Genomic DNA, 12225 nt, shown 5'->3' with positions numbered 1-12225 from the left:
AAAGGGAATATTTAAAACATGTTCCCACCCCACGCCCTTTGCATCACCTATTAACTGAATGGTAGTGGTAATCCACATACAACTCCTTACATATTTTCAACTGAAACAGTTTAACTTCTTGTTATTTTTTGCCTGGTAATATGTAACGTAGGTACTAATGAAAACAAAAGCAAGTGTCAAAAAAACCTATGTCTGTATGACTTAAACATTTCTAGGCGTGTTACATGAAAAACCAAAAGGATTGCTGATTGACCTTTCTTTTGACTGCTGTATGTTTCCGCCTCATTTCTTCTTCACTAACACCAACATCTTTCAGCCTAAATCTTAGAGAGTGTAGAAGAACACAGAAGCACATTACACCCATTGGCTTGGAACAGCAATAAAATAGATTATAGATAGCACATCTTCATAACACGCATAAGAAAGAGAAACTGGCTTAGCTTAAATTAGCTTTTCAATGAAAACTCAAGTAAGATTAGTGCACTTGATTCACCTACCCCATACATATTGTTTTTCTCCCTCCCCTCCAAATATCACTCCTTTTGTCTACAAAGTATGCAAAAACTTCATAGTAGCAGCATAGCCATTCAACATCCGCCCTGAAAGACTTCAATACATTATGCAAGAAATTAGCTAGAATGAAGAAAATCCCATTGACAAATTACCCTGTAAACTTGCAGAGGTTGGCAAGTCCTTGTGTATCCTTCCCACCATACACCCCCATGGTGGACTTAAGCCACCATCAGTGTCTCTTTGGAGTATGTGGAACTATGATGAGAAAGGGGAAAGGGGCACTTCAGTCACAGGCTATAGGTTTTTCGACACATATTTGGAATACGAAAAAAATGATTTACATGTAAAGAGCTGATGTATAAAAGAAGACTCGTACATTAGTCAAATGAAATCTGCATTGGACAAACCTCACGTAGATTTTTGGAAACTTTAAGAGTCCAAAGGATATAGCTGAAAATTCTTACATGAAATCATTTAAAATTAAAAAAGAAAAAAGTCATGGAAAAGCTGGACAGCCACAGACTGTAGCTGATGAGAAAAAAATGATGCTCCATTGCTTTTTTGAATGCACTATCTTCCCCCTTTGTACTTAGGGAAATTTTAAAGAATGTTCGAAATGGGAAATAAAAATGATTATTTTCTGCAAAGCAAAATGGGCTATTTGTTTTCATTGCTTAGTAATTGTATCATCTCGATATGAGATATGAATGTATTCATAAGCTTAAAACAACTTCTTCTATGGATAATATACACACTTTAAGTACTTTGACTTAAAAATTGAACATAAGTCTTTTTAAAATTAAAGGTAGAAGTGTACATATAAAAATTATTTAAAACTAAAAGTATATTCTTAAGCAGTATGTATAAATATAACAGATTTTTATTGTATTATCTAGTAACAAATCTGAAAGTGTTGCAGTAATTTATAAACTCAATGCTGACACAGGATAAGTGCTTTTCATTAGATTCTATGTTGTATATACTCGTATATACATATTTTGCTAAGAAAACACACATTCTAAATTATAGTCACATAATTAGCAAATGTGCCCAAAAGTAATCTGCTCTAAACTCTTCACTGAATGTGTGCACTTATATACAAATAATGAACCTGAAAACTGCACAAATGTAAAAACAAAATTAAGGAATAGAATACCATGACTGAATTAAAGTGCAGGAAAAATTCAAGTTTAAATGTTCAGGTAAGATCAGTGCTATTAATAAAGCAAAAAGGAAATTAAAAGAAAAAAAAAAGGAAAAGAGTAAAGGAAAAAGAAAAGGAAAAAGGAGATGAGCTTGCTTCCAAAATCCTCCTTTGGATGTAGCTTTCTAACATCACTTGTCAGGTAAATACCACCTCAGGCAAAAATCTCTGTATATAGACAGACAAAGAGCACAACTATATATTACTACATTTTGTAACTGTTTGCCGAAGAACAAATCACTGGAGATGCCTGTGGTGTAACACTTTCAGACTTATTTGGAATACACGCATATTTACACATATCAACATTCAGAAGTTACAATTTGGCAGGACTAAGGTGAAGAAGAGCTTCTTCAGTTTACAGTTCCTAATGAGACACACTACATATAAACAGATAGGTAGCAGCAGTTTCTTATACTTCCATCAAAAAAAATAAAAAAGTAATAGCTCAATTGCATCTTGTAATTTTCCAGACACTCTAGAAAAGTTTCACACAACTAAAATGCTAGCGAAAAAAATCAGGGGTGCTTCCCCCAAAAGGATTTTAATGTACTTTGCTGTACAAAAAGTGCACCACCAAGAGCAGAATAAGATACGTCTATGATCAACTTCTCTTCCACAGAGAAGGAAAAAGAAACATTTTACTCTGAGATTGTACGTAGCCCCTGTTATTGACCAAGAACCATTTTTGTATTCATCTCATGATCTATCCTTTCCTTAGCTTTCATTCCTAGAAACATGTGCAACAAAAGATTCAACTACAATAGATTCTGTAATACCAAACAAGGGGAGAGTAGAGGTCTCTCCCCACTCTCCCCTGGCACATGGTCTCTCACTGCCTCATTTTTTGCTTGCTGGTGGTCAACAAATGTATCTCAATGGGAAAGTTCAGTATGCTTTTCTTCCAAGCCAAGGTCATCTTCCTTTGAAATTATAAGACAATTTTCTGTGTATTTATACCATATCCCATTCCCCCCAGAGATTAACCAGACTAATTTTTCAGGATGTTCTGAAATACAGTTTTATCTTCACCAAGTTCAATAATAATCGGTCATTCCAATTTATGAATGTGAGAAAAGGAAGGATGCAAAATATCAGGTAGGGTAGGGTTCTGTTTTTGTAAATTGTATGACCATAATTTACCTTTAAACAAAAATTGTACTGTTTTAAATATGCTTTAGTTGGATATAAAATAGGTAGAGGCACAAAATACACGTAGAAAGCAGAGTTAAGTAACCAGAGCTAACACTGCCTCACTATGATAGAGAAACATCAAGAAATCATAATGCTGCATGTTCAAATGGTGATGTTCAAATATGTTAAGGTCCTTGAACAGCTCACATGTTCGTATTGTATGCCCTTATACTGACAAAAAAAAATCACTTATTTTTACTGAATGCCATAACAGATCCTCATCTATCGTGTGGCAACCCTGCCCACAGCAGGAGTGGTGATCAGATGATCTTTAAGGTCCCTTCCAACTCAAGCTATTCAATGATAGAGAAAATCATAACATCTATCAATTTGTGCTACAAAACCCAAAGTGCACTTGCTGGGATGAGTGACAACTTTTAAAAATGAATTAAGAACCATTATTAACTTTACTATTTGGCATCTTTTTAATGTGTATTGTAAGGATCACATATCTACATACTTGAAAAATAACTTTAAAATACAAATTATAGCCCGCGTTCGGCTTGAGCAACATTTGGAATGCATGTGAAAAAAAACACACATAGAACGTGGTACTTGGACAAGCAGGCTCAAATGATTTCAGACCATATTGCAAGAAATGGCCTACAGAATGACCTACCAGCTTCTAAGCATTCCCTTTTGTAAAATAAAAACAGTCAGTAACTACTCCTGCCCTTCTGAGGAAAACGAAGGCCAAATTCATTTTTGAAATGCAAATATTTATTTTAAAAGACCTCTGGTCAACCCCACTGTTGCAGCTTCAGTGCAGCAGCCACTAACATGTTCACTCAGCTAAATTATTTACCTCACCCAACTCGATGATTATTTCACCAATTTCTGAAGTTTTAGTGGACACATTATTTCCCACATAACTGAAAACACCGCTTTGGAGACTAAATTCAAACTTCAGGCAAGCTGCCTTTAGCATGCGGTAGGGCTGAGATAGGTACTTGTAAAATAGTTCTACAAGCAGGATTTAGAAATTAGCTGAACAATATCCTGACAATTATTAAATAGTAGATGCTTGCCATTATTCATGCATCAGCACCTCCATGGTGTGTAAAAATGATTGAAAACCTGAGTACGAGATTATCTGATTTAATAGAGGATTAAAGGGGCATCCTGAACTTAAGTTTTAAGCAAAACTATCCCAGCTATTTTAATTAATGGCTGTAAAGATACATTCTGTTAAAGTTCTATAAAAATTCACAGCATGAATAGAACCCACAGCCAATTCTAAACATTACATGAACTGAACAAATAACTATTTTTGGCAAAAAGTAATATGAAACTAAACTAAAGTATTCTTACCACAATGAATATGTTACCACATTTCACATTGCACATCCATAACACAAATGAAAATTCCCAGCATGACACATTCCAGTCATATTCACTTGACTTCTTTTAATGCAAAAACTGTGTATTCTCTTGTTTTGCACTTCACAGAATATGATGTGAATACAAGAATACCAGATCGGGGTCCAAGAAAAGACTATGCACAGGTCAACTATGTATACAATTTTCAACATGAAATCTTCCAAGCTTCCAGCTTTTCTGATGAAAGAAATGACAGCAAGCTTCCACTCTTCTTCAACAATAATGGTAAATATAGTGAGTCCTAGAGGGTAAGCCTAAGTCAGCTACTGTCCAGCAGCAAGACAAACAACTTTATTCCAGCTCTTGGACCCCTGATTTATTGCCTCTCCTCACAGGGAGGGTATAACACTGGCAGCAAGTACAACAGCACAAAAACTTTTGGCATATTAACACAGGATTGACCCTGAATTGCCCCTGCCCATCACACCACATTTTTCCTTTACGTCTTTTCCACATATTCCAATTACCTGCTCTGTATTCCAACTCTCAGCTATCCAACAGCGAAGAAACACTCAGCTTTTCTATCTTTGTGTGTGTTTCTTTCATATATATAAAGCTCCTCAGTTAAAGCCACGACTGAGGTAAAACAGTGTGTGATTTGTGCTAGGAAACAACATTATCCAATGTTGAATACTCCTTTAAATTTCAATGTTCCTGTCAAAATTAATGAAAACCAAGATTTTTTTCATCAGGACAAAATTAAACGATGTAATCAATGAGCATCATCAGAATTGGTACCACTTCTTGTCTTTGTACTTCAACATCATCTAAAAAAAAAAAACAAAACAACAGTTTCTAATCAATGTCTCTGTTATGCACCAAAAAGTACAATGATACAAACAAACTATACATTTATGAAGCCTCATTACTGAACAGTGAGTGTTTGGCACAATAAATTTTCTAACATTGACATTACTGCTGATCTTCTCGCCTCTAATAGAAAAACAATTTTGAGAGAACAGAAGGGTTGCACAGGAGTTTGGGGCATGGAAAGAGATCTGCACGAACACTTAAGAGAATAGTTATACTTTTTATTAACTGAGGGGAAAAACAAGCTTGGATTCAAGGAATCTGCATACAACTGGATCTTTCTTAGGTACCACAGGAATCCCACACAGAGCATTACTAATTACTTAAGGCCTGGAGCACAGGCCTTATGAGGAGCGACTGAAGGAGCTAGGACTGTTCAGTCTGGAGAAGAGGAGCTCAGGGGAGACCTTACTGCTCTCTATAGCCACCTGAAGGGAGGCTGTAGTGAGCTGTGGGTCGGCCTCTTCTCTCGTGTAACTGGTGACAGGACTAGAGGGAATGGCTTCAAGCTGCACCAGGGGAGACTCAGGCTGGATGTTAAGAGATACTACTTTTCTGAAAGAGTGGTCAAGCACTGGAATGGGCTGCCCAAGGAGGTGGTGGAGTCACCGACCCTGGAGCTGTTCAAGGAATGTTTGGATTTTGTGTTGAGGGATATGGTTTAGTGAGCACTATTGGTGACCTGGACAGTTGGACTGGATGATCTTGTAGGTCTTTTCCAACCTTGGTGTTTCTGTGATTCTGTGATTATCTAATTTAGTGACAAATTATTTCAGTAATGGGAAACAAGCAGCCCTTTTGGAAGTCTACATACTACTCAGATAGATGGCCTACTCCAGACCGCTATGCCAAAAGGCAAAGCTGCTTACCTTAATATTTATTAGGAGAAACAACTGGTAAATAAAAAATGAAAATGTATTTCTTTTAGACTTCTTTAAAATGCCCTTAAAGCAGAAGTCAGTTACTTGTAAAGCTTATAATAGTCAATCAGTGTAATGCTCTCAGTTTAACATGCAATGAAATTACCTCATGAGCATGTTTAGAGAAAGAATCAGCACTGTAAAGCATAGCTGCGGTTTTTTCTTCCAGTTCTCCTAGTTTCTGTCCTCTTTCATCCAGTGCCAACCGGGCTCGTGCTAATTCCCCAACTACACCAGATGCAGCTCCTTTGACACCTTCAATACCTCCAGGGCCTGGAATATGCTGGGCAAGACTTCTTGATGCCTTCCCAGATGCTGATTCTCCAACTGGAGGCATTTTTAGGGCAGAAAAAGGAGAGAAGTAAGGTTTCTTATCATTATTACATAAACATGAACGTAACTAATTTATAAAAGAGCTGGTTTTTTTTGCATGTACTTCATCATAAGCATGTATATGAGCAATATTCACTACTCTGTTACTATTTAATCTAATTGAGATTTTAAAGCATATTTCAGAGCTTCCAGGCATGTTATACAATTTTAACCTTGTCAAAACTCAAATGTGAAATTAAAATGCTCACAACAGTGGTGGCATCACTGTAATTAACAGAATTATTTCAGCAAAACAGTTTTTAAACAATAGCTTGCTTCACAGGGAGGGTGTTGTGAATTCAGCAAAACAGGAGAACTTTGCTTATACAAGCTGTGGTCTATTCTCTAAGGGCTTTGCTGATATAGTCAGAGTATGATTCTATCAGCATAAGTTTCCTTTGGTGGAAGTTCAGTTTTAGATTCAGACATGGAACAATCATGAACAATCACATATTAGGCTCCCATTACTGTAACAGACCATGTTATTAAAAAGAAAGAACATACATAAGGAAAAAAAACACATAATTAGTAAAATGAATAGCTATCACTCTAGTGACTGTACTGACTACATCTCCTTTGCTCTTAATGGGAGATCAGCCACCTTCTTCAGTCTAGACATTTAATGGTGGTATCAATCTCTCTCAAGCTGAAATGTATACTCCACAGAAATTTGAGGAGGCCCCAAATGGCCTTTTTGGATGCTAAAGTAAAATAAGAAGATGATTTATTCTGTAGCTTTGTTTTTCAAACAATGGAATTACAGTAAACTTCTTTTTTTCCACCTCTAACAATGAATGTTTAACAAATCTTACTGCAGAATTTCAGGTTTCCCATTTCATGCTTCTAAAAAGAAAAAAAATTCTTTTCAACTAACACTATAAACATTTCTATTCTTGAGAAGCATATCTGAAGTCATTTCACTTATTACAGGCAGATTCTGTCATGATCCTCATGTTAAGTACTAACACTTTAAAGACATTTTCAGATGTCCCAGTTGTCAGTGAACTCATTTTCAGGTCACAATTCATCCAGCTTTCCTACCTGTTCAGTATTTTCCTTCTGACAATTCGAACCTAAACACATTTTTCAATTGTAAACCACAAAGCCTAAGATGGTTATAAAACCCATTTGAGATCTCCTTAAAAATAGGTCAGAAGAGTCTGAAAACTCACAGTGATGGAAAAAGATAACCTCTGAAGTGTGGTTTTTTTTTTTTTGACATGAATGGGCAGTTTTTTCCTGCCCCAGTTACACTAAATAGATGTGCAACTTCTATATGCAGGTTTCTCAAATCAAATAACTTGATCAACCTTTCAAAGTATTACATGTATACAATTACAAATGTAATATTTAAATTGGAAAATGCCTCTAACTATTTGATATATACAGGCATATTCAAAATATAAAGGCATTAGAAATAAAGATTAACTTTTATTGGTTATTTTGATCCAACAACAACAACAACAACAAAAAAAAAGATTGCCAGGAATCTTTTTTTGTTTTATAACAATATTTCATGCTGAGAATGGAACAGTTCTGTAAACCAACAGAAGTTACATTATATAATGTTTAATCTGGCAAATATATGACTAAGTAAAAGTTCATTTACTTCCCCTTGAATGTATTCAAATAGTGCATACAACCAACAAAAGATTTATTAAATCTGTATTGAAAAAGCAATGAGAGAATGATAAAGCAATAAAATTTTGGCCACATGTGAAATGTATCATCCTATGAATGGACAACTGAATGAAATGTCATACAGTTCCGCCCTCTCTTTTATTCCTAAGATACAAGTCAAACAATGAAAAAGAATCTAGGAAATTAACTGAAGTATAATAGAGTTAATTTTCTTACTGTCCAAAACGTTGCTCTCTAGAACCAGCCTCTTTTGGTTTAGCAACATTAAGAGAATTACAGACAGTGCTATACACTTAAGATAAATAAGAATGGTTGTCCCATTTATTGCTTTATCATCCAATCCTGAATAAATGAGGTACGGCAGTCTGTGAGAAAACAGTAACTAATTCTCTGCTATTGTTGGTAAGTTGTACAACATATAAAGCTATAAAAAAGCATAAAAAAAAAAAAGTATTATTTCTCTTCATTCCACTTTTCAGTTTTCCTCTTTGAAAACTGAATGTCCTATTAACACAGGCAATATCTGGGTGGAAATAAAGAATTCAAAAGACTTACAGAGTTCTTCTCTGTCAAGTGACTGTGCCCCACCTCCAAAGAGGCCTTTGAAGAACCCCCTGTTTGGTGCTTCTGGTGTTTCAACAGGAGTGAAGAGCTCACCTAACATTTCCTTGGCAGTGAAGAGACACAAGAAGGCATATATCATTTCATATACAAATTAATGGAATACTCTGTCACTTTGGACATTTTTTTGTGGATTTGAATTTGAATATGCTTTAACGTTCATCTGCCTTTGCAGTAGATAGCTGACACTATTTAGGAAGTAACAATAAAAAACTATTAGGAAATCTGTCCAAACCATCTGTCCTGATAGTTGCAAGCTTATAGCTCAGGAATATTTTCAAAAAAATGTGCTCAAGCAAAGCTGTATTCTCCCCTCAACTTGGGAAACACTCTTGATTTCGTTCAGTTGAAACTGCAGCCACCAATAATCACATGCACGGTAGCATCAAAGCAGAGCTTGCAGACTAATTCTGCTATATCCACCTTCTATACAACTTGCAGGTTGAAGCATTGTTGAGAATCTGTTCAAATTGTTAATATCCTGGCAACAGAATAGCTTCCTTGTATCTTAGTATCCCAAATTATGCCTGCATGCATCTCCATCAGAATTATTTGAACAAGAGTTCTATTAGCTGCACATATTAAACAAAGATACTAAAGGACTAACAAAGACTAAAAAGGAAATTAAGACACATTCCAAACACAAGAAGATGGATAACAGTACAACATAAGAGTGGGAAAAATGATTCACTCTGAGTAAGACTTGGCAGTGAGCAAAATCAAACCGTTAAGAGACAAATTTAATTATTATAAGCACTGTAAACTTAAAACTGAACTACTTGGAGGACAGCAAATTGTTCAAAGACAGCAAATTTGTTTTTTATTCATTACCTGAAGATTTTCACATGTTTCTTGACTGTAGGTGAGCCTCTGTATTTCAGTTGGTGATACAAGATAGAGTGCTTGCCCATTATTGGTGAAGCAGAATGTTCTGGCTATTCGCATATTAGTGAGTGGCAGGTAATACACATCCAACAATGGCCTTAAGCTTGGCAAACTTAAGAGAAAGAATTAAAAAAAAAAGTAACAGGACATCGCATTATTTTTCTCCTCATGGTCATACAAATACTGTATAAACAGGTTATCATTTAATACAGCTAGAAAACCTGCAAACATAAATATGCAATACTCCAAGGAAGAACTTCAAAAGAGAAACAGACATCTGCATCACAAATGCATTCAAAAGCATCATTTCACTGATATTCTGAGTACGTAAATCTCAGCTACAGTTAAAGCACCATTCAGTAATTACTAATGAAATATTTTAATAAATTTCTACTTTTTTCCCCTTCATATACAATTGCCTCTTCTCTCAGGTGAAGATTTTCTTCTTGATTAAAACTGAAAGCCCAAAAGAGCTGCCTCAAGAACCCAGGGAAATACGCAAAGACAAAGGAAAATTCAGTAACCTCAAACATCATTCTTGTGAATTTCTGCCTGCTCTTTTTCATCTGATTGTATATTTAAGGTGAAATCATCTTAAAGCATTGTTTTGCTTACCTTGTTTGTTCTGTTTTCTACATACATAAATGAAGAACTTACTGCATTAGGCTACTGAAGAACAGATGCTATGCATTCATGCTGTAATAACGCTCAAGCTGCTAAACATTTCTCTCCTCAAAGAAACACTAAATGAAACTAAGAAGTAACTGAATGCCTTATGTCTTGATAAACAGAACCTTAAATGAACCCATACCTCAAAAATACTATCTGGGAAATTTCTGTAAAAATAGAATTCACATGTCAGCTGCACGTTTATCAGCAATATATCAAGCAGCTTCTGCTGCAGATACAATCTGTCTAAGATTATTATTTCTAAAGAGTAAAAAGCAGTAAAGGGGAAAACTGAAGCTGAAACTTATGATATAGAAAAAATACCATACAAGCTAAAATAAGTTTTTTGTCTTCAGCTCTACTTCATGGTGATATTGAAACTTCTAAATGTTAGGCTGGCATTTTACTGGGTATTGTCCAATAACAGGAGACTCACAAAGAAAAGGAAGAATAATAAATAACATGACTTTAGTGGCAAATTCTACAGGTAAGAAATAGAAAGCAACATTCTTCTGTAAGAACGCTACCAGTGATAACACATTTGTCCAGCATGCATCTAAAATAGAAATATTCCTAGGATTAAACTAGTAAGAGGGAACCTGCTTTGCCATAGTTTTTTTTTCCCCTCTCAATTACTACTCAGAATGAAAAGAGCATTTGTAAACACTTAAGAAAAAAAAACAGGTAAAAATTAAATAGATGACATTAGTACCTTCAAAATTACTTCTACACACATTTTAATAAATGAAACCTCTTAATGTTTATGACTTTTTTGTACTAGAATTGCTATCAATTAATCTCACCTCTGAGACATGAGCAAGCTACAGAACAAAACAGAAAGCTCAAGACATGACTGAGAAACAGATAGGACTGTAGCAGCTGCACAAAAATATGCAGAGCTGTGGTCAGCTGAAGGTCTGATTCAGGACAGGGTTTTCCAACAAGGAGTAAAGTCATTGTTGAGACAATTTTCAACAGTTCAAAAACCTATATAATGTTTGAATTATGTTAACGAGTTAAAATGATAAATTTGTTCATGTGTTAAAGGCAGAATTAATACGTAATCAAAATATTCAGCTCCAGATGTTAGAGGTTCATCAACACTGAGCTGAATGCCCATTTTATTCATATTCTTCTAGAAAAAAAAATTTCATCTAGCAGGAGACTCATATCTTATCTATGTATATATTCATATATATTGCTGTCAATTATGCCTTACCTAAAAGCCATAATATGTCCATTGGCACAGAAACATGCAAGGCAAATACTGTTACTCAATGATACTATATCTCCACGAAGAACGAAAGAAGTCTCTGTTATGTTATGCTTATAAATACAGTTCTGGGATGGCAGTGAGATAACTTTTGCTTGCTTTTCAGAACATATCACTGCATATTGGTTTTCACTGATTTCCTGAGAGGATGAGGGGGACACTGAGACCGGTCGTCGCTTTTTCGATTTATCTTTTTCATCTTTATCTTCAGAAACATTGTGTTCTCTCCAGGGTTCATGTGCAGGTGGGACTAAAGATCCGGTGGTATCCAGAAAAGCCATTCTCAATATTGCCCCTTTTAGCCTCAGGATGGTTCCTAGGAAATATAAATAGAGCACATTTCTAAAACAGTCTTAAATTGTCATTCAAACTGAAAAAAATACTCCTTAAAGAAGCTAGAAGAATGAAAACCAAACTAGAGTATAGACTTGCCTCTAACAAAACAGCCTTAAAATCTCTGGACTTGAAGCATGTACGTACAAGTGCGTACAAGTGCATTCAATAAATTATTAAAACAGTTTTCAAAGTTTAAATACATAAGCATACACTCCATTAACATCAATGTAAATGTATACATTTATTAGGAGAACCAAGGTGGAATGCACATTTATACTAAATTTCATTGGCAAGCATGACTCATTTCATTCTCTCTGGAGGAGTGCCCTGTGCAGTCAGTATATACCATAAATACAATTAGAGAGAGATTTTCTTTCAAAATGGGTTCAGAAACTGGCAACTTTTTT

General features: G+C 35.2%; 1 protein-coding gene across 6 annotated transcripts in view; it reads right to left on the bottom strand.

Annotated features, from left to right (window-relative positions):
* Positions 1-12225, bottom strand: part of STXBP5 (syntaxin binding protein 5) — a 104242-nt gene continuing 92017 nt past the window's right edge. For all 6 annotated transcript variants that reach the window (XM_010707153.1, XM_010707155.1, XM_010707158.1 and 3 more), the window contains 5 exons: positions 11429-11798; positions 9487-9652; positions 8590-8701; positions 6128-6348; positions 1-5058 (listed from right to left, as the gene is read on the bottom strand). In XM_010707153.1, coding sequence (XP_010705455.1) covers positions 5017-5058; positions 6128-6348; positions 8590-8701; positions 9487-9652; positions 11429-11798 — 911 coding nt within the window. In that variant the 3' untranslated portion in view covers positions 1-5016. The remainder of the gene's footprint in view (positions 5059-6127; positions 6349-8589; positions 8702-9486; positions 9653-11428; positions 11799-12225) is intronic.

This window comes from Meleagris gallopavo, chromosome 2 (assembly GCF_000146605.3).
Source record: "Meleagris gallopavo isolate NT-WF06-2002-E0010 breed Aviagen turkey brand Nicholas breeding stock chromosome 2, Turkey_5.1, whole genome shotgun sequence".
Classification (NCBI taxonomy): Eukaryota; Metazoa; Chordata; class Aves; order Galliformes; family Phasianidae; genus Meleagris; species Meleagris gallopavo.
This window is presented reverse-complemented; position numbering and strand designations above follow the sequence as displayed.